The sequence below is a fragment of the Cyprinus carpio genome, chromosome A7 (assembly GCF_018340385.1).
Source record: "Cyprinus carpio isolate SPL01 chromosome A7, ASM1834038v1, whole genome shotgun sequence".
NCBI classification, from domain to species: domain Eukaryota; kingdom Metazoa; phylum Chordata; class Actinopteri; order Cypriniformes; family Cyprinidae; genus Cyprinus; species Cyprinus carpio.
This window is the reverse complement of record NC_056578.1, coordinates 4,675,423-4,701,584: the sequence shown is the minus strand read 5'-3', so window position 1 is coordinate 4,701,584 and position 26,162 is coordinate 4,675,423. Positions and strand designations below refer to the sequence as shown.

The 26,162-nt window shown below is 37.7% G+C and overlaps 3 protein-coding genes across 4 annotated transcripts in view; all 3 read right to left on the bottom strand.

Moving 5' to 3' along the window:
• Positions 1-550: 550 nt before the first annotated feature.
• On the bottom strand, positions 551-7,735 carry LOC109095674 (C-type lectin galactose-binding isoform). 2 transcript variants are annotated; one of them, XM_042759390.1, is made up of 4 exons: positions 7,346-7,735; positions 6,359-6,944; positions 1,267-1,352; positions 551-1,182 (listed from the first exon to the last, which is right to left on the bottom strand). In XM_042759390.1, the coding sequence occupies exons 2-4, from the start codon at positions 6,723-6,725 to the stop codon at positions 1,063-1,065; spliced, it is 573 nt and encodes a 190-aa protein (XP_042615324.1). In that variant the 5' UTR covers positions 6,726-6,944; positions 7,346-7,735; the 3' UTR covers positions 551-1,062. The 2 variants fall into 2 exon arrangements, with proteins under 2 accessions (XP_042615324.1, XP_018964901.2); XM_019109356.2 differs by having other exon boundaries at positions 6,359-7,735.
• A 1,384-nt stretch (positions 7,736-9,119) lies between these two features.
• Positions 9,120-23,251, bottom strand: supt16h (SPT16 homolog, facilitates chromatin remodeling subunit). Its single transcript, XM_042759362.1, has 24 exons — positions 22,929-23,251; positions 21,835-21,927; positions 21,592-21,762; positions 21,372-21,524; positions 21,138-21,284; positions 19,977-20,128; positions 19,727-19,899; positions 18,918-18,990; positions 18,750-18,823; positions 18,457-18,569; positions 18,305-18,370; positions 17,101-17,199; positions 16,900-17,015; positions 16,310-16,463; positions 16,109-16,236; positions 14,339-14,601; positions 13,783-13,901; positions 13,464-13,702; positions 11,823-11,898; positions 11,565-11,734; positions 11,359-11,488; positions 10,295-10,421; positions 10,134-10,208; positions 9,120-9,821 (listed from the first exon to the last, which is right to left on the bottom strand). Exons 1-24 carry the CDS (start codon positions 22,992-22,994, stop codon positions 9,715-9,717), a joined length of 3,084 nt encoding a protein of 1,027 aa, XP_042615296.1. The 5' UTR covers positions 22,995-23,251; the 3' UTR covers positions 9,120-9,714.
• Positions 23,252-26,116: 2,865 nt separating this feature from the next.
• Positions 26,117-26,162, bottom strand: part of tox4b (TOX high mobility group box family member 4 b) — a 12,699-nt gene continuing 12,653 nt past the window's right edge. The window contains exon 9 of the mRNA XM_042759393.1: positions 26,117-26,162. This exon is cut by the window's right edge and continues 1,117 nt beyond it. The gene's annotated coding sequence lies outside the window, so the exon portion shown is untranslated.

The window sequence follows — 26,162 nt, the reverse complement described above, 5'->3', positions numbered from 1 at the left end:
TAGAAGATGACCTTTATGATTTAGAATGTATGTACAACTGACATCTTAAAGATGTCTATCAGATGTTTGTACACAAATAATCTTAATGGCAAAAGACTAAAATGCTACCTTAACTAGTCAACGCAAGTTACAACAACTGTATCTAACAGGACATTTCATGTAATTTTGCAGTAAAATACCACAAAATGTACAGCATTGGGAACTGAAAATGAGTGTCACCTTACGATTTACAGTAAAAAAAAAAAAAAGTAAATCAGCATTCCCTGAATATTTTGAGGGTTTTTTCATTAAAAATAAGTTTATTTTTTTTAGCCTATTCTTATCAGTTATGAGTTATAAGTTTAAAATAAAACATTATTTTAGTGCCACTTGTTTTTATTGTTGCTTTGCACACATTCACCTCAGCTTGAAAAGTTATGATAAACATTCATTTGACTATCTATAGTTTGGTAAATTAATTTCAGTTAATGACATGAAATATAAATGCATTACTGTAAATTTAGATTCAGTCTAAAAAATTCAAAATGTTGTGACTACTTTTAACAGCGAATACAGTTTTAACATTTCTTATTTGTATGAACTATTTTTAATTTACAGTGTACAAATAACCTTTTTAATAGATTTCAGGCATGTTTAATTATATATTAATTAAACTCACAAACAAGCCAAGTTGTATGTGCAACGTCAAATAATTACAAAGCATGCAGCCGAAAACATTGTTGAGTATTATATATGCAGCATAAATATTGTTCTCATTAAAGTAAGTTTAATGCATAAACTGTAAGGAAACCTGTTACCGTACTTCACCTGAGAGTGATTGTGCAACGGAAACCAGCAGCTGAAAGTCAATCATGAGTAATTTTTCAGTGACAAGAACGATGCAAATGCAAATTCAGCATCACTGGCTGTTTTACAAATTACAAATTAATTTTAAAATAGGATTACTCTTTGTTATGTAAAACGTAATCAGCTAAAATAGGTAATTATGTGTCAAATCAAAGATTTAGTTCTTACTGTACTATTATTACACAGTGGATCAATAAAACTACTTTTGTCCATTTTTCAAGTTGACCGAGTAGCATCACTCTTCCAGCTCTTCTGGAAGACATTTCCATCTGGCTGGATTTTCCATGACAGTTTTGCATAATCTGTCAGTCCCTTCTGCTTCAGTATCTTCGCTATCTGAAGAATACAGACAGAAGTTTATTTTAACGAAAATACAATATATCAATATGCTTTCAGTATACTGTCCTTATATAAATTCACCTGCAGCAGAATCTCCGTCTTCACCGCACCATCGTTCAAATTTTGACTTGATTTGACCTCCAGTCTCACTGTCTGTTTGCTTCTCTCTGTGGGACACGAAAACACAGTGATCAAAGTTTTACAGAATAATAGAATATAATATTTTGCAGTAGTACTTTAGAAAGCAATTTAGAAAAATAACTGTCATTGATTACATTTCTCACTTATTTCAACAAATTTGGGACACTCAAACAAATAAATAAAATAAAAATAATAAAAAGTTCTAATGTAAATAAATCTGTCCAGGCTAGACTATTGCAAAGCTCTCTTGGCAGGTCTTCCACCCAGTTCTATCAAACCTTTACAATCTAGAATGCAGCAGCAAGATTAATTTTTAATGAGCCGAAAAGAATACACGTCACACCTCTGTTTATCAGTTTGCACTGGCTACCAATAGCTGCTCGCATAAAATTCAAGGCATTGATGTTTGCTTACAAAACCACCACTGGCTCTGCACCCCTTTACCTAAATTCATTACTTCAGACTCATGTGCCTCTAGAAGCTTGTGTTCTGCAAGTGAACGTCACTTGATTGTTCATCCCAAAGAAGCACAAAGTCACTTTTAAGGACTTTTAAATTAAATGTTCCCTCCTGGTGGAATGACCTGCCCAACTCAATCCCAGCAGCTGAGTCCTTAGCCATCTTCAGGAATCGGCTTAAAACACATCTCTTCCATCTTTATTTGACCCTCTAACTCTAGCAATCACTATTCTAATTCTATTCTTAAAAAAAAAAAAAAAAATCTATCTAGCTTTCTAATCTTTTTGTATTCTATCTGTTTTCTTTTCATTTATTATACAGTCGTGGCCAAAAGTTTTGAGAATTACATAAATATTAGTTTTCAAAAAGTTTGCCGCTAAACTGCTTTTAGATCTTTGTTTCAGTTGTTTCTGTGATGTACTGAAATATAATTACAAGCACTTCATACGTTTCAAAGGCTTTTATCGACAATTACATGACATTTAGTCAAAGAGTCAGTATTTGCAGTGTTGGCCCTTCTTCTTCAGGACCTCTGCAATTCGACTGGGCATGCTCTCAATCAACTTCTGGGCCAAATCCTGACTGATAGCAACCCATTCTTTCATAATAACTTCTTGGAGTTTGTCAGAATTAGTGGGTTTTTTGTTTGTCCACCCGCCTCTTGAGGATTGACCACAAGTTCTCAATGGGATTAAGATCTGGGGAGTTTCCAGGCCATGGACCCAAAATTTCAACATTCTGGTCCCCGAGCCACTTAGTTATCACTTTTGCCTTATGGCACGGTGCTCCATCGTGCTGGAAAATGCATTGTTCTTCACCAAACTGTTGTTGGGTTGTTGGAAGAAGTTGCTGTTGGAGGGTGTTTTGGTACCATTCTTTATTCATGGCTGTGTTTTTGGGCAGAATTATGAGTGAGCCCACTCCCTTGGATGAGAAGCAACCCCACACACGTGAATGGTGTCAGGATGCTTTACTGTTGGCATGACACAGGACTGATGGTAGCGCTCACCTTCTTCTCTGGACAAGCCTTTTTTCCAGATGCCCCAAAACAATCGGAAAGGGGCTTCATCGGAGAATATGACTTTGCCCCAGTCCTCAGCAGTCCATTCACTATACTTTCTGCAGAAGATTAATCTGTCCCTGATGTTTTTTTTGGAGAGAAGTGGCTTCTTTGCTGCCCTTCTTGACATCAGGCCATCTTCCAAAAGTCCTCGCCTCACTGTGCATGCATATGCGCTCACACCTGCCTGCTGCCATTCCTGAGCAAGCTCTGCACTGGTGGCACTTCGATCCCGCAGCTGAATCCTCTTTAGGAGACGATCCTGGCGCTTGCTGGAATTTCTTGGACACCCTGAAGCCTTCTTTACAAGAATTGAACCTCTTTCCTTGAAGTTCTTGATGAACCTATAAATTGTTGATTTAGGTGCAATCTTAGTAGCCACAATATCCTTGCCTGTGAAGCCATTTTTTATGCAACGCAATGATGGCTGCACGCGTTTCTTTGCAGGTCACCATGGTTAACAATGGAAGAACAATGATTTCAAGCATCACCCCCCTTTTAACATGTCAAGTCTGCCATTCTAACCCAATCAGCCTGACATAATGATCTCCAGCCTTGTGCCCGTCAACACCAACACCCGAGTTAACCATATCATTTATGAAATGCAGGGGCGGACTTACCCATTAGGCAAAGGTAGGCGACTGCCTTGGGCCCCCAAAAGCCAAGGGCCCCCTAATGCTTTTCATATAGGAGATGCGCATTAAGCGCGGACACGCGAACGGTTGCTGTTTACGGTGTTTATGCACGACAATCGTCTGCGCGTCCGAGTTGAACGTGCTTCTTGTGTATCCAGCTTGTAGCAAAATAAAATTTTATGCATCTAAAGCTGACTGCCGCACGAGCGCGAGGTCCCCTCTTTTTCCAGCGCGCACAACACTTCTCTCTCTGCGTTCAGCGCGCGGCTGAAAGGAGCTGCGCTTTCAGTTAAAACACTGATATGTTGCTTCTCTAATTTTACATATAAGTATAGCTGAAATCACAGCACAGCTATTGTCTTCAAGCTTTTCTGTAGCCTATTTGATTTTTATCAGACGACGGCACGATTATATATTTTTGTGCAGATTAACTTCTCGGAAGGGAGAGCTGGTTAGTCTTAATGGGTCGCGTTTCAGTCACTATTTCATATTCATCCCGTTGTCTGACAACAAACAGTCAAATGTATCAATGAAAACAGTTTTTTGAGAATTTAGCTGCATCAAAAATACAGTATGTGGCACAGAGAGGCAAACAAATGTAATAATAAATAATAAATGTACATTTTGCATGTTCAGAAGTGAGCTGCCCTGTCATGCGAAAATGCAAACAGGTTTGTGTAAAGTGCTCAGTGCAAAGAAAAGAGAAGTAATAGGAAGCTAGTATTTCTGTTTTTTTTTTTTTCATGTGTCTAATAGACATGAACAAGTTCTTTGAAAAACATCTATGACCTATGAAACATGTCTACTCTTCATGCTCTGTTAACTGGTTTCACTAATAATAAACATTTATTGCATAAATTAATTTTTGCATTACAAAAATGCCTTAAAAGAAAGTGTTACAGGTGTGCATATTGACACAGAACAATGAGTTTTAAGATATGTCAGAGCAAGATATTTTCAGTTGAGACAGCTCAAAACATGCATTTTAGTCTGGGACTAGCTTAAGCCTTGTCTGTGAAACCATGGGGAAAATATTCATTTAAGGTACATTTAGAACAGATAAAAATGTGCAATTAAGTTGCGATTATTCACAAGTTAACTCATGACAATCATGCCATTAATTGTGATTATATATTTTAATTGATTGACAGCCCTAAGTTAAAATGACTAAAATAAAATGTAGGCTTACGCTGGTAACTCACATTTTCATTTTACCTGATAAAGTACCATTTATGAGCTGAGCTGTTTTGTTTAGAGCTGTTACCGGGGAAACCCCCTATATTTCTGACTCCAAAAGCACCTCCTACTGGCAGAGAATGAATGTGCATTTTCAATAATCCAGTCTGCAGTTTTTGTTCAGACCAATGCGAATATTCACTCACATAAATCTGTTATAAATAATATAATAATTTATACTTCTGACTCATCCCAGAAATATAAAGTTTCAGTTGTGAGGTTTATCATTTTATAATTTATTTTGTTTTATGTTAAAACTAAAAAAAACGGTAAATCAATTGCTATTTCGTGGTCTACAACATGAAATAATAAAAGTATCTGCTAAATGAATAAATGTAAATTAAAGAATCCCATTAGAACATGTACATAAAAAATGTAGAAACATTGTTACACAACAATGTGGCACCATTGTGCAGCAGCAAGCATCACGACAAAAAAGGACCCCGAGGGTTGATCTAGGTAAATGTGTGCAAATGTATAGGGCCCCATTCCTATATTTGCCTGGGGCCCCCAATTCACTAAATCCGCCCCTGCTGAAATGATCTCAGCAGGTCCTTTAATGACAGCAATGAAATGCAGTGGAAAGGTATTTTTGGGATTAAGTTAATTTTCATGGCAAAGAAGGACTATGCAATTCATCTGATCACTCTTCATAACATTCTGGAGTATATGCAAATTGCTATTATAAAAACTTAAGCAGCAACTTTTCCAATTTCCAATATTTATGTAATTCTCAAAACTTTTGGCCACGACTGTACAATTAACAAAAGCAACATAAAAGACCTCTAACACTAGCTTGTTCTATTCTTTTTCTATTCTATGTTTTCTTTTTATTATATTATTTAAAAGCCCTTGCTACATGTACTGCATTTAAGCTGAGACTTGTTATAGCACTTGTTATATCATTGCTCTTTTGTTGGTTTTGATCGCTTCCATTGTCCTCATTTGTAAGTCGCTTTGGATAAAAGCGTCTGCTAAATGACTAAATGTAAATGTAATACACACACACACACACACACACAGATAAATATAAATATAATGTATACACACACATGCATGTATATAAAAATATTTTTTTTATATACATGCATGTGTGTGTATACATTATATTTATCTGTGTGTGTGTATGTGTGTGTATTTATATATAGATAAATATACACACACACGTTATGTAAACAAACAATTATTTTGGATGCGATTAATTGTTTGACAGCACTAAAATAAAACTATATACAAATATATATAAAAACCATTCCTTTTTTGTTTCTGCAAAAAAAAAAAAAAAATGAATAAAGAACAAAAGGCTGGTTTAATATTAACAGCAGAGAGGAAAACAAGGCAAGCTTAATTTTCCAGACAAACTAACAAAATGATCAGAACAACAGAAATCATCCTAAACATGGAAACTGTTGCACCCAAAAAAAACAAAACAAAAAACTCCTAGTCAGTATTTTATTGTATTTTAGAGAAATCAAATTAAATCTTTGATGATGTACATGATAGAACTGTATATTTCTATCTGATGTTAGTACTGACTGTCAAGGTGTGTCATTGATCCTTCTATATTTCAACAAGACAGCGGTTTAATCAAAGTTTTGCACTTTTAGGTCAATAAAGCAGTGAAATGTGTGCAAATACTCACCAGTGTAGCACACAGAAGGAAATTTACTTTTACAGTTCAGATCGTTAAGATTCGCCCCCTTAGTCATAACCACGCAGTACTGACTGCTGTTCAGGTTGTTTGGCTGATCAGGAGCCCACGGCATGAATGTGGACAAGCTGAGATCGGACCAGATCCAGGAAGCTTTCGCGTCTGTCCGACTGAGTCCGGTCCACACGTCTCCATTATAAACCTGCCGTATGACTCTCATCATCTCATCCCGATCCGTCTGGTCATCCATGGTGGCCAGATCAATGTAATTCTGTCGGCAGTGCGCCTGCGCATCTGACCAGTTCATAGATTTTTGCATAAAGTAAAACATACGAGTCTGTGAGAACGTCATGTGCATCAGAGCTACAAGAAATATACAAGAAATGTAAATAGTTAAATGTCTATATTTTGCATGAAATACAGCTACATTGTTGGCATTTTGAACTGGGTTGAAATGAACTGAAACTTTAAATTCAATGGTTGACCGGCACCTGTATACATCACTGATTAAAAAGTATTAAAAATGAACTAACCTGACAGAAGCAACAAGAGAAAAAACCTCTTCATCATGAACCACCTACAAGAAAACAAAAATAAGCTGCTATTTAAAATAATCTGGTTTAACCTGCAAACTAATCAAGGTACTAAAACATCAATGCTTTATCAAAACGCTTCCTTTAAGTAGTTAATAAAAAAAATAAAAAATACTTTTTCACAAAGTAATGAGTGGGTAAATGACATTACTGTGACTCACTGCCATTTACATACTTTGCAAAAGATTAAAATTCTGCGATTTGTCAGAATTGTGGCAGCTATTTCATATTAACCAACAAACATACTGCTATTACTGCCAACCCAACCCTTCTGACTCTAGTTAAATAAGACTGATTATAGGTCAATGCACATTACCTTTCAAAGAATACTTTAGAGATCAGAAAGTCAAAAACTTTTCTGGAAGTCCAAATAATGACTTCTTACCAGCGGTGTGCCTCAGGGTTCAGTGCGCAGCCCGCTTCTCTTCTGAATTTACACAACCTTATTGCGTGCGAGACAGACAAGAGGCAGCTCTATCAATCTTCCCATCCTCACAACCACACCTCCTGTCAGCTCATAAATCAGCCTGTTCTTCTGACATCTCGACCTGGATGAACAAACGCCACCTTCAGCTGAAATATGAGAGGACAGAAACTCCCCATCATCTCAGTCAGCACATTAGTTAACAATTATTAAATTAATGATAAAACAAGAAAAAGAGAACAATTTTGAATAAAAACAAATAAAACAAATGCTATAAGTAAAAAATAAAACTATACATACATATATAACAAATCAATTAAATAAGGCATAAACTCCTGATCATCTAAATCAGTTCATTAGTCAACCACAAAACTAACGCCAGAGAGGCAAAGCCAAAAAAAAATAAAAAATAAAAAAAAATAAAAAATACACAAACCCCCCCCCCGCATCATTTGACATTGCATTTTTTTATACTTAAAATGCAAACACGTGCTCATTAGATCCTCCACACGTCAGTTATACTTTGCTTGAACGGTTTGTTTTTTAACTCATCATTTAACTCATTTTTAAGCATAACTGATGGAGGTGATTGACCTCAGTCGCCATTGCTGTGGTTATACTATACGCAGTCATGCAAAGAGCTGGTTTGAATGTGGATTTGAATGTTGAGAGAGCGTGAGACAAGCTGCGTCTGAAACATATATCACTTACAGTCACGTACACAAACATACAGTATATAAGCACAGAAATCACTGGGCTCAGACTGCACAGCAATCAACAGACATTCCTGAAGCTTCCATGTCAGGTTCAAACCCATGCACCAAAGTAAACAGGCCTCTTACTCACTTAAAGGGACAGTTCACCCAAAAATGAACATTGTCATCTTTTACTCACCCTCATGCTGTTCCAAACCCGTATGAGCTTCTTTCAGCTGTTGAGCACAAAAGAGGATATTTTAAAGAATATTGGTCTCTAAACAGTTGACGGTAGCCATTGACTTACATTATATATATATTTTTTTTTACCATTTTATGGAAGTCAATGGCTACCGTCAACTTTTGGTGACCAACATTCTTTAAAAAATTCTTCCTTTGTGAAAGTAAACAAACATACATGTGTATAAAAACCAGCCAGCCCCCTTCTTTTCTCCAGATTATTCTGCAGTTCTTTGGTTGTCTTAGTCTATAAGTACAAATAAAATAATAATAATAAAAAAAATAACCTTTGAACCACCCAAAACAATGTCATTTTATGTGTTCAGAAATAAATTAATATGTAAATAAATACAAAAAACCACCATTACAAAAAAATATTACTGAAAATAAATTAAACATTAACTGAAATAAGATAGACTTAAACGTTTAAAATAGTTGCCATTTCTCATTTACTATTTAAATACTAAAAAGTATATAGACATAGAAAAATACTAAAAATAAAACCAAATTAAAATGAAATAAAAAAAATAAATAAATAACATCTTATTCAAAAAACTAACAAAGACCAAGTATACTTGACACAGAATCCTCAGGTTTGGAATGCTGAGGAGAATAGAATGTATCAAATAGAATTGGAACATGAATTAATACTGAACTAAAAATAGGTGTGTCTCCTCATTACAGAAGAGCAGCAGATGTTACCGCCACATCCAGGCAAACGTAAAGAGCATGTTTCATTTCATATGGCTTCTTACAAACCCTCGACCCAAACAATAAAGCTGAAATAAGAATCAAACAAGTTTTAAATTTCACTTAACCTTTATTTTAAAAAAGAAAAACAAAAGCATTTTTGATTGAACAATACAAGACTACCAATCCAGAATGAGCAAAAAAGAACTAAATGGAACAAAGTGTATGTTTACAATGTGTGTGTGTGTGTGTGTGTGTTTATATCCCCTCACATTAGAAAAACAGAAAAAGCACAAAGTGAATCATTAAGTACTAACGTAAAACGCATCGCCGTCAAATGCCACGTGTCTATTCATAAACGAACAGGAGCGGCGCGAGAGAGAGAGACGAGCCGGAAGAGTTGAGTGATGAGTGTCACGTAACGCTCATAAAACACCAACACCACGTCACATCTACTGCTTCAGAAACACACACACACACACACACACCTGAGAGATGCCATTCAACCCAACACAGGAAAATCCAAAGCAAATGCAGACGAGTGAGGGCTCCGTCCATCCGCCGATATGAAAACCACTATTCTACACACATCAGCGCTGGCCGACGCTATTTACACCAAACACAGTGCGTGTGTGTGTGGGGGGGGCAGTCAGAGAGGACTGTGGGAGACTGATTTGGCAGTGTGTGTGTGAGTGTGTGTGTTATCTAATGTCGCCTCTTCTTCTTGCTGCTGGGAGGCGGAGCCGACGAACGGCCTTTCCTCTTCCTGTTTGTGGTCTCCTCTGTATCCTCATACTGACTCTCGCGATCAGCTGACGAGGAAATAAAAGACCAATCATTGCATTACTGAAGTTTTTATTTTAATGCAGTTGTACATGTATTTAAAGGCTGTTTCTCTCAAAATGAGTTTGTATCTCCCCTTCAGCAACACGTAAAAATGTATGTATTTATAACACAAAACATGTACTGTGATTAATCAAAGGAGGTATGGTGATCTACTAGTTAAATTTGGACCCTGTTGACCTGTGGTGTCCGGCCTTCAAACACCAAAACCTCCAGGAAGTGTCATTGTTTTGGAGGGAAACAGCAGCAGGTCAGATTAAGATTAGTTGTCTCTCTCTCACCTTTCCTGGCTTCCTCCTCCAGTTCGTCCCAGTCTTTGCCGCTCTCCTCCTCGCTGCCCAGAGACGCGCTGTAATCTGTGATCAGTGATCAGACATCAGCATCCCTCTACACCTTCACGCACACTCAGCTAAACTAAACTCTGATCGAAGAGGCTGCTTACCGGAGTCCTCTGTCTCTGAGGAGTAATCTTCATCGCTGTCCTCCTCTTCCTCCTCCTCCTCATCAGCCGAGGGGTTAAAGGTCTCGTCCTCCATCTCAGACTCTGAATCGTCCTCCCCGCCGCTTCCCTGAGACACAGAAACACCATGTAAACATCCGATTTATTGTGATCAGGGGAATATATAATAACTACAGATTAAACCGATGGAAATCTGCTCTCAGATGCTTGCTTTCCAGAATTATTACAGCTAAAAAAAATAAATAAATAATACTTTTGTAACTTGAAATAAAATAAAAAAAAGTTAATCTTTACTTTAAGCAAAATACATTTTCATGCATCTAAATATTAAATAATAATAATAAATGTTTAAATGATAATCATTTAAAAAAAATTAAAATAAATTTCTTTATAATTGTTATTATTCAAGATTTTTGTTTTCAAACAGCTAAATACATTTCATTCAAATAAAATGATGAAAAAATATTGAATAAATAGATAAAGAAACACGAAATGCATCTACTGCCAAATGCTTAGTCAGCAGTGTTATTATTGCTAACAAAATAAAACACTCTGAAATAACAAAAAACCTTTGTTGCTTTAAATTGAAATAAAGTAAACATTAACACTTATTTTATCTTAATTTATTTCAGCTAGTTGCCAAACTAACATTTAGCATTTTCATTTAGAAAAAAAAAACAGACATTAAAAAAAGTAATCAAAAATAAAAAACTACTCTAAAATGAAAGAGAAAAAAATATAAATATATATAAAAAAATATAAACATAAAAATATATTAGCTAGTTTCAACACTCATTTAAAGTTGATATACTAAAAAAAAAAAAAAATAATAATAATAATAATAATAATAATATACAACAAAAAAAAAAATTAACTACTACAAATAAAAATAAACTACTATAACTTAAATTAAAAATAAAAACATTCAAAATATGAACAAAAACTACAAGTCATTAGCGATACTAAAATGACACTGAGCCCTACAGGTTTGAAAACAAATGTACAACATTAATTAAATCTAAACTAGTATCCCAGCACAGGCTTACCTCACTCTCCGGATCGAGGAAGGACCAGCCGCCCTGCTCGAAAAAGCCCTCGGGATCGTCCACAATGGTCTTCATGATCTTGGTCCAGTTCAGAGACTGGACGCCCTCCGTGTATTTGATATCACAGGAGCTGCACACACAGACACAACACATTCACTCTCACTGTAAGCGTCTCAGACGAGAGCGCGCGGCCGCACGCAGCTTACTTGAGCCACTCTTTGATGGGGTCCAGAGAGTTGACGGGCACGGCGTTGATCATCGTCACTTTCTTGTTGTAGTCTTTATAAACGATGACCACGTCGAAGTTCTTCAGGTGAAACTGGACTCGCTCGAAATGAACCAACTCCACCTCGTCGAGCGTCACCACGAACGGAGGCTGCGCGAGAAGCGGGTCGTAAGGACGGGTGTTTGTGGCGCAGTATCATTTATTTTTTATTTATTTATTAAGTTGGCGAGACACTCACCCACTCCGTGACGTTACTCAGAGCGCTGGACGTGGGCTGCAGCAGGCAGGTGCTCCTGTAGGGGGCGCCCTGGAACCTGAAACGCAAAAACACACCAACGACGTCACATGATGACGAAACTACTTACAGAGCGCTTAAACCAGAAGAGCTTCGGCCAGAAGCTATTGGGTCTCATTCGCTAATAATAGTGCAGAAAAACTGCTTGACGAAAACGTTCTGGCTAATTCGCAACATGATCAATCTGTAAACTCAGCAACCACACTCCCAAGGTTAGCATTTAGCATAAAACAAAACACCGTATGAGTAATTTTTTTTTTTTGCAAATCTTTTTTTGTTTTTAATAACCTTTCAACATTCTCCCCGATAAACTTCGCATTCGCTTGCAAAACTTCTGCATTCCTGATAAAAACTTCGCATTCACTTTGCGAAATTTGTTCTCAAAAGTTCTGCGTTTCTCCAAGAAACGTTGTGATCGCTTGCAAAACATTTGCACTTCCATAAACTGTGCGTTCACTTGCGAAATGTTCACTCAATTGTTTTTTTTCAAACTTTGCTTTCACTTGCGAAACATTCACACTGTCAAATATTTTTGCGCTTCTCCAAGAAACATTGTTCGTTTGCAAAACTTCTGTATTACTGATAAACTTGACATTTGTTCGCTAGACCTGACTCCTTGAAAAAATTTGCATTCACTTTGTAAAATTTGTTCAAAAGTTTTGCGTTTCCCCAAGAAAAGTTGTGTTCGCTTAAACGTTTGCATTTATAATAAACGTGATAACGTAATACTTGCAATAATGACCTTTGCGTTCACTTCTGTAAAGTTGTTTGATTAAAAAGTTCTGTGTTTCTGAGAAACTTTGTTATCTTGCCGCAATTTTACGTTTCCCCACACTTTGCGTATACTCAACTTCTGCGTTCCCCTGAGAAATGTAGAATTTCCTCGCAAAACTTGTGTTCCCTTGCACAACTTTTGTATTTTACCTAAAAACATTGCGTTAACTCAAAACGTGAACCGATGAACTTCAAAAAAAAAAAAAAAAAAAAAAAAAAAAAAAAACTCTTCACAAAACGTTTGTTTGCTCGCAAAACCTGTTTCCCCGAGAAACTTTGCATTCGCTTGCCGACACGTTTGTGTTTTTCTAAGAAACTCTGTTGATTTGCTAAGCTTGTGTTCTTGATTAACTTTGCTTTAAATCGCAAAGCTTGTTTCCCTGAGAAACTTTGCGAAATTATGCATTTCACCAGAAAACATTGTTTGCTCACAAAAATTTTGCATGGCCGAGAAAATAGTTTTCACACAAGTTTTGCGTTCCTCTTATAAACTGTTAAAAAAAGAAAAAGTTGCATTTGCCTTCAGTGCCTATGTATAAAAAAACTCATGTTTATACGGCATTGCACAATATTAGATTTTTAGGTGCGTTTCAGTTGTTTCTATATTTTCCATAAATTTAGAATAAATTTTAGCACAAACATTTTTGATGAATCATGATTAGAAAATTTTTGACAAATTCCTGTACGGACAGTGAATGAATGAGAGCCATTGTTTTGATTGAAGTGTATGAGAACATTCAAGCATGTCTGATGCAGTTACACGTCGAAACTGATCACAACGCATGATCGTGAAGCAATCAATCCACTCACCCGAGATCTCTGAAGGGAACCTCAAACTCCAGCTCCTCCTTGGTGAGCGACTCCACCTTCTCGATGAAGTTCTTGAAGGCGGATTTGAGTTTGTGTCGCATCTCTCGCTCCATCTGCTCGGCGTAGAGGTCGTCGCGGTCGTGCATGTGCTGGTGTTTGCCCAGGTCTGTGGTGATCTCGCCCACTTCCGTGTAGAACTGCACGTCCGTGTGGCGCTTCTTACCGAACATGATGGCGTTCTACGACAGACAGAGAACTTGGTTAAAGTCAGTCGATGATCTGCGGGGAACAAAAGACGCGTCTTCAGCTCGTGGCACACCTTCAGATGGAAGTGCAGCACGATGATCATCTCTCCGTCGCAGGGCTGGAAAATGGCATGTTTGATGTTGTTGTAAAGGATGTCGACTTTATCGCCGCGTACTGAAGTGAAACGGAAACCTGGAGACACACAAGAGTCAGTTTGTGATTTTATATTTATTATAAAATGACTAACAATTTTTTGTACTTTTACTGCACTGAAGTATAAAGTATAGCAAGTACAATACAATTAAATAATGCATTAAATAGAGATATTTTTAGATTTAATTTAAAAATTGCATTTTTAAAACATTGCAATAGCAAAAGAGTTTTATCTTTAACCGTAGAAGCTGCTAAATGTATTTGACTAGTTGCTGCTGCAGTTTTGTTATTTACGCTGCATCACTTAAAGCACAGCTCTTTTTGACATCGGCTTGTCAAACATTTTTACAATCACAGTAAATCGTATAATGGACCACAGTGGCCTTGCAATTAAGTTGCATTAGCCTGCTTCACATGAGCATCAACTGATGGTTGTCGCTCATTAATGGGCTGATGAAGCGGCGATGCTCTCTCACCGTTGGTGTGCGCCTCCAGCGAGCCCTGCATCCTCTTCTGTGCGATGTTGGGCCGGATGTAAAGGTCTTTGAGTTTGGGGTTGCTGCGGTTGAGGTTGATGACGAGCGAGTCCTGTTTAACGATGCCCTCCTTCTCCTTCTCCTCCGCCTCGCGGGTCTTGTAGCGCTTCTGCACCTCCTTGATGATGCGGAAGGCGTTCTGCAGGTTGGTGGAGGGAACGGAGTGATCGCCGGGCGACTTGAGGTTCGACGCGCGGTACGTACTGAAAAGAACAGAGTTAGCGTGCAAAAAGGCTTTAGGCTTGCTTTAAAAAAAAGCACTGTTCAGCTTACAGGTCTGAAAGTGACAGAACAGTCATTTAGGGAGAAACACAAGCTGAACTGATAATGGAATAAACAGAAATGTGTCACAAATCTGATGCAAATTGATTCGAATCAAAGGCTGTTCAGACCAAAACCATTTGCATGCAATGCAGTGCAATGCAACATTTCTTTATGGAGAGGATCTAATCTCTTCTCGACTGCATTGCAAGTAAATCACAAACTAAGCGACAGTGAAAAGGAAAGGGAGAATCTGGAACTGGCTTCTGTCTCTGTACTTCAGTATTTTGTGTCGTTCTGCTTTCTTTCATCTTTTCTGTGACAAATGGGTGTCATAAGCTGCAATTTTATTCAGCCCACCTGCAGTTTTTCTTGCCCTTTCTAACACCAATGAAACTAGGATTCACAAAAATGAATTCTAATGCCTTTGCTTAGAAATTATTGTTTGTGTTTATAATTTAGCACAAAGCTAAACTATATATTTTTTTTTACATTTTAAATTAGTGATGCACCTAAATGAAAATTCTGGCTGACACTGAAAATCCAGGATGCACTTATTAAAAAAAAGAAAAAAAAAGAAAACAAAGTTATTTTATAATCATTTCATTAATTACAATTATTTAATAATCAACACTCAAAAACTGAGTCTTAAAAATGATTTAAATTGCACATATGGCAGATTTTAATAACTTTTCTTATTTTACTTTTTTGTAACAATTTTTTCTACAACTTGTTAAAATAACTGAAAATAAATGCTATTTAGTTAACATTTAATTAACTAAAATTGTTTAATAGTCAACACTGAAAAACTTGAGTTGCAAAAATCATTTAAATTGTTTGTCAGCTTTAACAATGTTTTTTTGTGTGTGAAAATATAAAAAAAAATACAATTATTAAATTAATAATACATATCAGTATTTATAAAAAATATAAGAAATCTAAAAATTTTTAATACGTCTATATTTTTAATTTTTTTATCTGTTTTCAAAAAGAACAAAAAAATTGATTTTTTTTTTACATTATATTTTTTACAAATATTTTAAAAATTTAATATTTTTATATAAATATATATTTGTTTTTGTTATTTTCGTTAAACTAAACGAAAATTTCACTTGGCACGCTGCTAATGTATAAATTTATTTTGTTTTAGCACTATAATAGCCAAATAAATATTGAATTAAAAAAAAGCATCTACTTTAAAAAAAAAAAAAACTTGCTCAATTAATGTACATTTTAAGATAATGCAATATTCCAAAATGAACATTAAAAATACTTCAGGAATACTAGTCTTAGTCTGGAGTGGCCTATTGGACAGCAGGTGCTCGTTGGCATGTTTCTGCAGTATATTTATGACACACTAATCAAAGAAAGTCAGGTAAATTGCACATAAAAGCCACACTGCTGCACAAAGCTGGTTTGTGAAGCCCAGTGATGGATCTGAAGTCTTACATCTCTTTGACAAACGTGGCCTCGGGGTTTGGGAAGATGTTTCCGTCGTGGCGTCCCAGCGAGCTGCCCGGCACGAAGAAGTTTATCCTCAGATACGTGTAATCTCCTTCCACAGACATACTGATGTTCTGCAAGCACAGGTCAGAGTCTCAGAGCGAGGTGTGGAGCCGCGCTCGGCGTGAGAGATGTGTGACGCCTTACCTTGATGGTGGCGATGTGAAACGGCGTGGCGATGCCGAACACAGGCATGACCACCGTCTCGTACTTCTTATCGATGAAGATCTTCATGTCTCTGATGTCCTTCTCGCGGGGCATCTGGGACACGTTCTTATACGACACGTTCGACTTTCTGGCTCTGAGGAGGAAACAGAAGAGGGTTTACGTCAAACTAGCGCGAGCTTGAGCTTGTGTGTGTGTGTGTCTGTCTGAGTGTGTGTGTCTGTGTCTGTCTGAGTGTGTGTGTGAGTGTTTCTGTGTGTCTGTCTGAGTGTGTGTGTCTGTCTGAGAGTGTGTGTGTGTCTGAGTGTGTGTGTGTCTGAGTGTGTGTGTGTCTGAGAGTGTGTGTGGGTGTGTCTGTCTGAGTGTGTGTGTGTCTGAGTTTGTGTGTGTGTCTGTCTGAGTGTGTGTGTGTGTCTGAGTGTGTGTGTGTGTCTGTCTGAGTGTGTGTGTGTGTGTGTCTGTCTGAGTGTGTGTGTGTGTGTGTGTGTGTGTGTGTGTGTCTGTCTGAGTGACACACACACACACACATGTTTGCTTGAGCTGAGTGAGGCTGAACGCACTGGTCCTCGTACTTCTGTATCTGCTGCCCTCCCTTCTGCTCCGTCAGACGCCGCTTGGCCTCCTCGTTCACCTGATTGGCCAGTTCTTTCTGATGGGCCCGCCTCTTCTCCTCAGCCGTCATCTCATTCTGACCAATCGGATGAGAGCGCATGAGAAGGCACGAATGAAACGGGTGAATTATGGTGATTAATGAACAGGAAGGATGCAGGTACCCTGGTTCTGTCTGCCAGCAGGGCGGCGCTGCGAGCTCCTTTCCCCAGCAGCTCCTCGGCATTATCGTCCTCTTCCTCCTCGTCCTCTTCATCGTCGTTCTAGAAACACACAGAAAAACAGTTTAGCAGGCAAGCTTCCTCCATCTTTTTTCATCTAAAGTTGTGAAAAATCGGAATATTGTGTAAAATAATAGCAATAAATTACCGTTTACATTGCATTTGGTCAAGAGAACAAAAGGGTCACTTCCTGGGAAACCGGTGCAAATTATCAAACTTCTGGAAGCCTGCAAATCTTTTTTTTTTTCTGCATAATAATACTACAATAACATCACTGAACGCAAATCTTATTTTTTTTAATATTATGAATTCTTATTTTCATTTGATTTTAACATTTTTTAATGTATTTGTTATTCTATTCTAATTTAGAATACTATATAAATTAGAATATTATCTATATATTTTATATATTATATTATATATATTATAAATATTTTTTTTTTTCTTTTTTTTTTTTTTTAAACTAGAGCTATAGTTTTTATTTTTTTTTTATATTTTTTTTTTTATTAATGTTTATTCCGGGTTTGTTATTTTAGTTAAACTAAAGGAAAATTACCATCTAGCTGAAATACAATGTTTCTTATATTTTCAGTTAACTTGTCCTTTATTTCAAATCAACATAATTTATCAATTTGTATTACTTTTTAAACTAACTATATAGTTTTTATTAAAGTTTTTAAGGTGTTAGTTATTTTATTTAAACTAAATAAAAAAAGAATTGTCATCTAGCTGAAATAGAATGAGTTTTTTATATTTTACTTAATTTAACATTTAAGTAACAATTAATTAGTTCCGTTTTTAAACCAGTATATATATATATATATATATACACACACACACTGATGTTTTTTTTCTGTTTTAGTTTATCAAATATATTTTCTGTTTTAGTTTTTTTCTGATTTAGTTTTTTTTATTATATATATAAAAAGCACATGATTTTAATATATATATATATATATATATATATAAAAAGGATCTGCTTTTATTGAGCACATGATTTTTTTTATGCAATATCCCAAAATTTGCATTAAATTAATATCTGTATCGAAACACATTCAATCCAGTGGATTTTGTGTTAAATATCCATTTAATCTGAGTGTGATTTGGTGCGGGTGAAATGAACAGGCATGAGACGGACTGACGTTACCTTCAGGAAAATGCCAACGTTTTTGATCTTCTTCTTGACGGGTGTGAGGACGGTGGCTTGATCCTCCTGCGATCACCAACACAAGCACAGGATTACTGAAAAGTGTTTCAGAGAGATGCACTCACAGCGGGCCGCTTCCAGCCGTCACGCACCTCATTGATCTGTATGGTGTCTCCGATGAACAGGGCGTACTTTTTCTGCTCGTCTTTCTTCCCCTCTTTGTTGATCATGTCAGCGAATCCCAGACTGATGCTGAACACCATCCCTACACAAACACAGCAGCTGTTACGAACACTACACGATACGGTTATCAACCGAGCAAAGGCTGCCACTGAATCAGATACAGGTTGCAATTTAAATACAGAGCAAAATATGTGTGTTAATATTTTAATGCAGTAAAGCCAAATAGTGTATAACGTACCCTGGTTTATATTCACACACTCACCTCTCTTGAGTTTGAACTGATTTTTGGCGTTCAGTACGAGCGATCCTTCTCTGAACTCAATGCCCATAGCGAACCTGCAACACACACACACACACGTGTATGTCACACGCGGCTCATTTTACACACGTCACATCGATTATCTGAGTGCGAAGCGTTTCAGACACAAACCCGAGGTTTTTTGTCAGTTTGCTTACCACCACGAACTCCAGGACGGTGTTATAGGCGTCACACAGCTTCACTCCTGCACAACACACACACACACAGATGATAAAACACTGATCCTCAACACACACACTCTCAGACAGACACACAGAAACAAACACACACAGACACACACTCAGACAGACAGACACACACACACACACTCAGACAGACACACACAAACACACACACACACACTCAGACAGACAGACACACACACACACACTCAGACAGACAGACACACACACACACACACACAGACACAAGACAGACACACTCACACACTCAGACACACACACTCACACACTCAGACACACAGACACACACACACACACATACACACACAGACACACTCACACACACACACACACACTCAGACAGACAGACACACACACACACTCAGACAGACAAACACACACACTCAGACAGACAAACGACAAACACACCCACACACCACACACACACACACACTCAGACACACACACACACACACACTCAGACAGACACACACACACACACACACACACACACACTCAGACAGACACACACGCACACTCAGACAGACACACACACTCAGACAGACACACGCACACACTCAGACAGAGACACACGCACACACTCTCAGACAGACAGACAGACAGAACACACACACACACAACACACACACACAACAAACAAAAAAAAGACACACAGACACACACACTCAGACAGACACACAGAAACACTCACACACACACTCAGACAGACACAGACACACACACACACACACTGCTCACCGTGCTTCATCTCCTTCAGAAGCTCCTCCTCCACCTGCAGCAGGAAGTTGTAGTTGTCCTGCATCTCCTGCGGCGGGTCCACCATGAGCGTGCGCACCAGGTTGGAGCAGTAGGACTTGTAGCGGATGCCCATGGCGCAGGTAATGGCGCCGAAGTGCATGTGGTTCTTATCGCTGGAGAGAAACGTCACACGTTTAGCGTCTGAGCATCTACTGAGAGGATGTCTCCGCTGTGGCCCTGCCGCTCTCACCTGACCACGCTGAACTTCAGGCTGTAGCTGCCGCCGCTCTGAATGATGGGAGGGTAGCACATCTCCACCGTCGACGGGTCCACGCCGCCCAGAAACTTCCGGTCCTCGATGGCCTTCTCCACCGACTCGGCCAGACGGCTGTGCTTGACTTTCTGAGGAACAGACACAGACGGACAGAGGACCAGAAAACATCAGCTCTGATCTCCACTGCAACACCAAATAACAAAAACTGTGTCACACATCCAACCGCAAGACAGGGGAGCTGCAAGTTTAATATACTCAAGACACCTTTTATTCAAATACCTCTGGAACTGGATTATGTAGCAATATATTAAGATTAATGAATGATCGTGCGCTGCTCTGAAACCACGAGCCTGAACGTGAAACGCTAACCATTGTAAACTCGAAATAAACTATAAAAAAAAACTTACTAAAATAACCAAAAACTGAGTCAAAAATAAATAAAAGTTATATTAAAACAATAAATAGTGAAAAAAAAAATGACTAAACCTTAAATTAAGATTTCAAAACATTAAAAACTACAATAGTATTTACATTTTTTAAATTATCGCCTTTTGAAGTTTAATCACAAGACTTCCTAAAATAATTAAGACTCATTTTCCTTGTTTGTTTTATAAAGAAACTGATGCTTTTATTTATCAGTGACGCATTAAATTGATCAGAAGGGACTTTAAAGAAATTTTTAATGTTAGAAAAGATTTCTATTTGAAATAAAAGCTGTTCCTCTGAACTTTCTGTTCATCTGTGAATCCTGAAAAATGAAACGCATCACAGTTTCCACAAAAATATTGTGCAGCACAACTGTTTTCAACATTGATAATAATCAGAAATGTTTCTTGAGCAGTAAATCATCATATTAGAATGATTTCTGAAGATCATGTGACACTGAAGACTGGAGTAATGATGCTGAAAATACAGCTGCACATCACAGAAATAAATAACACTTTAACAGATATTCACACAGAATACAGCTGCTTTACATTAGAATATCATCTCATATTTTTTACTGTATTTTAGATTAAATAAAAGAGACTCTCAGAAACAATTCTAAACTCCTCCGGCTCTTCAAAGACAAAGCCCTAACTGTTCTTCTGTCCTTCATGTCTCTGAGAACATGACGCGAGCCGTGCGTGAACCAACCTCGTCGGCGTCCACGATCTCCATCACACGCTCCTTGAAGAACTTGGTGAAGACGTCGCTGGTGACGGCAGCCGCCTTCTTCATGAGCGCCAGCTCTCCGTCCTCCTTCACCGCCATCGTATACGCCACCGCCGTGCTGACGTCCACCTGAAACACCGCCACACACACACACTCACACACTCAGCTCACATCATCAGGAGTCATGGATCAGTAAGGTCTGCGAGTGACACCGACCCTCTGCAGGCCCTCGGCCGTGATCATGTCGCTCCAGCTCTTCATGTACTCTCCGGGGAACTTGTCCTTCATGAACACGCCGACCGTCTTGCCGTCTCTACTTCCGCGGATGGCTTCCACCATCTTCTCGAAGTTCACCTTGTTGCTCTCGTTCTGTCACACAATCAGATTTTAAAGCCGCCGCTGCTTTAAAGCGTTACGAGTGTGAAGCGTGCGGTACCTTCTCTCGGACGAGCAGCGTGATCGGAGGAACCCCGTTGGCGTTCTCGTTGCCCTTCGTGACGGCGACCTGCTTCAGGAACTCCACCTTCTTCTTACTGGCCAGGAAGAGGATCTTGGTCTCGCAAAACACCATGATGGTGTCGGTGAGCTCGTACCCGAACAGCCACGTCTGCGGACATAAACCAACGCTGAAGGACTGCTCTGGTGTTATTAATGAGTCATAAGCGGGGTTTTGCTGCACCTGAAGGGCTGTGGATTTGGCGTAGACGATCTCCTCGTCGACTCCGACAGAAACCACGATGGCGTCCACCTTCCCGAACTCATCCTCACCTTTCTGTGATGAAAAACAGGGTTACGGAGCAGAATTATAGTTACGAGGAGCTCGTCACATCACTATACAAGCAATGTTTCCTACATGATGAAAACTCTGAAAATAACTGTATAATATATATTATCTGATATATAACTAATAATAAAAAAATTACATAATATATAATATAAATTATAAAACAATAATATGAAATATTATATGAATACATAAATTTATATTATATAATCATTTAATAACGGTGTAATTTTATATTGATTATTTACAACTAAAATAATCACTTATAACCAACGATAAGGCAGTAATATTAAGTTATTTTATAAAATAATGTAATATAATATATAAAAAATATATATTTTATTATATAGATATGAAGTATCGAAAAATATACAATTATAAAACATTTATAAAATTACATGACGTGATTAAAATATAATTTAAATTATACAAAACATAATATATAAAAATAAATATCTACAAAACTTTATTTTTTAAGGCCATAAATCTTTGCAGTAATAAAACGACTATTAATAATAATAATAATAATACTGAGAGCAGCATGTGCTAGCTCACAGCTAAAGCTAGCTCAGACTGAACCTCTGCGCCCGATTAAAGCGTTTACCTGATAAACATTTACCGAAACGTGAAGGAAACGCAAAGTCCGCGGATTTATTTTGACACCTGCGTTACCAGCGCGCGTTACCGCCGAGCGGAAATGTCGTGAAGCACGTTACACGCTAACAGGCTAACACATTAGCCGGCGCGCTAACCGCGTGAAAACGACACGAACCCGCGCGCAACCCCCCGCGATTCCGTTACCGAGAGAGACCAGTGACCGGACCGAGCGGCGGAGACGAGCTTGGCGGCCGCGCGGGTTTATATAAGAGTCACCACACGGAGCCGAGGCCTGAGAGGCGCATTAACACATCTCTCCGCAGTAACTGTGTGTGAATCTGATCCGTGAGGGGATCTGGACGCGTTTGTGAGCGTCTGGGAGCTTCCCGTACCTTCCAGTTCCCGTAGAGTCGCTTGATGCGGCGGTAAAACGCGTCTTTATCCAGATTGACCGCCATAATATCACATCAACACACACATACACACACACACACACCCGCTGGAGTACAGCAGCGCAGAGCGGACAAACACGCTCCACACTCTCTCAACACACAATAACAGCGCGCAGAAACACCGGGAGAAACGCGATCACAAAAACGTCTGGTTAAAAAGACGTTACTTCTTCTTTAAAATGTGTCGGTGGAGTGTTAAACGGGTCTCCGTCGCGCTGATGATGTGCAGAAATCACGTTAAAACACGCATGTGCGCGACTGAGACTTAGCTCCGCCCCCTTTCTGCATCTATTTAACATTTATTTATTTATTTATTTATTTATTTTTATTGAACGTATGTAAAGGTAAATGCACACATTTACTGCTCAAACCAATATTTAACATTTATTTATTTAAATATATTTAGAAACAGTGACGTGGTTGTTTTCTATTAATTTATTTTCACTAATTTAAATTAATTGTATTCAGTTCTTTGTCGGATTTATTTATTTATTTTTCTGCCATTTTGTGCCTGTTTAGGATATATGTGTTTATTATTATTTTTAACGAAAGATGTGTTTGAAACAAGATGCAGGGATGTTAATCTAACTATAGATTCGCTGTTACGGCTTTTGTATTCCTGCGTTTCCCGCCCTGAGGCTCGTGTGCTCCAGCGCGGGGCCCAGTGAAATCCCGCCCTGACGGTCACGTGCCGCGCGCAACAAAACCCGCCCCTGATGACGCTTATGGCCGTCCGCGCGCACGGCTCTTTCCCGCCTTCCGGTGCCGTGAAAGCGCGCGAATCCCGGCGGAGCACGTGGGTTTGTTTGCAGCGCGGATGGTGATTGATGGATCAGATAGTCGTTAAAAATATAATTTAAGGAACATTTTATGAGCTAAATGATGTGTTTGAGTAATAAACTGCGCTTACTTTCGCCCATCAGGACGTTTGAGAGCAGCGCTTCTTCATCTTTTGGAGAGTTTTAAGTTACAGAGACTGAATGTAAGACAATTTATTAGCCATAATTAATTTTGTGATCTCAAAAGTGTAAAGAAATGTGTGACCCTCATTAAAAACCATTATAATTTAGATTATTTGAATATATCAGTAATAGTAATTATACTAATAATATACTTTTCTTTTTAAAATCAATCATTAAAAAGAAGTGATTTAAAATAATCTCAAATGCTGAACAGTTAGTAATGACACCTAGTGAAAAATATCTGCTACAAAAACTCTTCTTTTATTGTGTTTTATTGTACTTTTTTATCCAATACAAGTTACAAATTATACTGAATTAAGATGATAATTACATAAATATGCTGCTGAAGGAGGAAAGAATAATTTTTTTTTAGAAATTCCTATTTTATACATATTTCTATTCTTTGAAAAGGTCACTTTGTTGCAAAAAGAAACGGTTATTCATTTCATATGATCTTATAAGTATTATTATTGAATTTACTCCAGGAAACATTATTTTATGTGACGGATTCGTATTTGCGCGCACTAAAAGAGTGAATGTTTGCGATGCGCTTCCGTCACGAGCAGCCTCTCGGTGATGAAATTCACCCTTATTTTGTTTATACAACATTGTTCTGATGGGTTGTACGTGTATAATAGTTGGTTTTGTACTTTATAAAGAGAGTCGAGCGCTGAATTCGTGAACGTTTATGAATTAGAAAGGTTGAAATGTGAGGTCACGTCATGTGAATTACAAAGATGTAATGTGTGTATTAGGGGTTGAACGACTTCTCATTTTAAGCTATTTTATTGAGGAATCACAGAACAGTGTTGACAGTACACTTCTGCGCTGAATGATTCTGTGCACGCGTGATGTGTGTAGCAGCTACTGTCTGTAGTCTATGTGTGTGCGTTACAGCGCAGCAGCATTAGATTAGAACAGCGATTAACTTTCTGTTCAATAAACTGTTTAAAACGTTCAATGTCGAGCATCCAGTAATATAATCACACGTCTCTTGTGGAGCTTTCGGAGTGTATTTGTCATTTTAACTGTTTGGAAACGGAGCGTTAATGTTGAAGTCCTTCAAAGATTTCTTATCCTGTTGCGCCCTCTATAGGACCAGTCTATGCAACCCCTAGTGTGTGTATGTGTTTTATATTGTTTTAAACTTATTTGTTTGTTTGAATTGAGCTTCCTCTTAAACTGGCTAAGTTGAGTTAACGGTTATAACGGTCTTTCAGAGACGACAGTGGAGCATTGTTAATGTGAGTAAATACAGTGAGTGATAGAGTGGGCTTTTATTGTGGACAGCCTAAGGCACACCTGTGCAATAATCCTGCTGTCTAATCAGCATCTTGTCATGCCACACCTGTGAGGTGGAAGGATTATCTCGGCTCACTAACACAGATCTAGACAGATTTGTGAACAATATTTGAGAGAAACAGGCCTTTTGTGTACATAGAAAAAGTCTTCAGCTCATGAAAAATGGGGGCAGAAACAAAAGTGTTGCGTTTATAATTTTGTTCAGTGTATGTCAGTCTATTTCAAATTTGATTATACGTTAGTTTTTATTGTATAAGAGTGCAATTGTTGAAGCATTTGCAGAAACGTCCACTTTTGGTATGGCAAACTGTCTTAAAATGTATTTATTTTTCTAACATTTAAACTTAGACCACATTATTAGATTACCTTTTTGACTATGAATACATACACATAATTACTAGTTTAATCCATTTGTGCTATAGTTTTTGTTTTTACAATAAATCAGTCATACCAGTGACTTCCACTAAAAGCTTCATATGAAATCGTGAGTTAAATAAGAACATTTCTGATAACTGAAAAGAAAAAGTGGACTTAACGAGGGCGTTTTTTCACGGATCTTTAGAAAATAGAGAGGAGAAAGTCAAATGATGTCATCAGTGTGATTTTTATTTAAAAATAACAGATTTTTGTCAAACGGTAACACCACTGTTTTCATTATATACTGTATTTTACAATATATATTCAGCATTTTACCATTTATATCATATATTTGATAGTTATGAATACATTATTGTATTTTAAATGGTAGAAAAACCAGTTTTTGCCTGTTGAATAAAGCTAATTCTGATTCTGTAGTCATTGTAGGGGACAGAGAAGAATCATCCTAATAATATATGAAGCAAGCCTAATGAGCAAAGAAACACATTACTGTTTTATTTATTTTTATTTTTTTCCATTTGATTGTTTAAAC

Bases quoted from the DNA above. Each gene is read 5' to 3' on its own strand.
- LOC109095674 (XM_019109356.2), bottom strand. From the start codon at position 6,725: ATGCACATGACGTTCTCACAGACTCGTATGTTTTACTTTATGCAAAAA. The intron at 1,353-6,358 runs GTGAGTATTTGC...CGTGTCCCACAG, and splicing joins TCCTTCTGTGTGCTACACTG to AGAGAAGCAAACAGACAGTG. The intron at 1,183-1,266 runs GTGAATTTATAT...TGTATTCTTCAG, and splicing joins AGACGGAGATTCTGCTGCAG to ATAGCGAAGATACTGAAGCA.
- supt16h (XM_042759362.1), bottom strand. From the start codon at position 22,994: ATGGCGGTCAATCTGGATAAAGACGCGTTTTACCGCCGCATCAAGCGA. The intron at 11,735-11,822 runs GTGAGTGTCTCG...CTTCTCGCGCAG, and splicing joins TGAGTAACGTCACGGAGTGG to CCTCCGTTCGTGGTGACGCT. The intron at 10,422-11,358 runs GTAAGCCTGTGC...TCTGTGTCTCAG, and splicing joins TCCTCGATCCGGAGAGTGAG to GGAAGCGGCGGGGAGGACGA.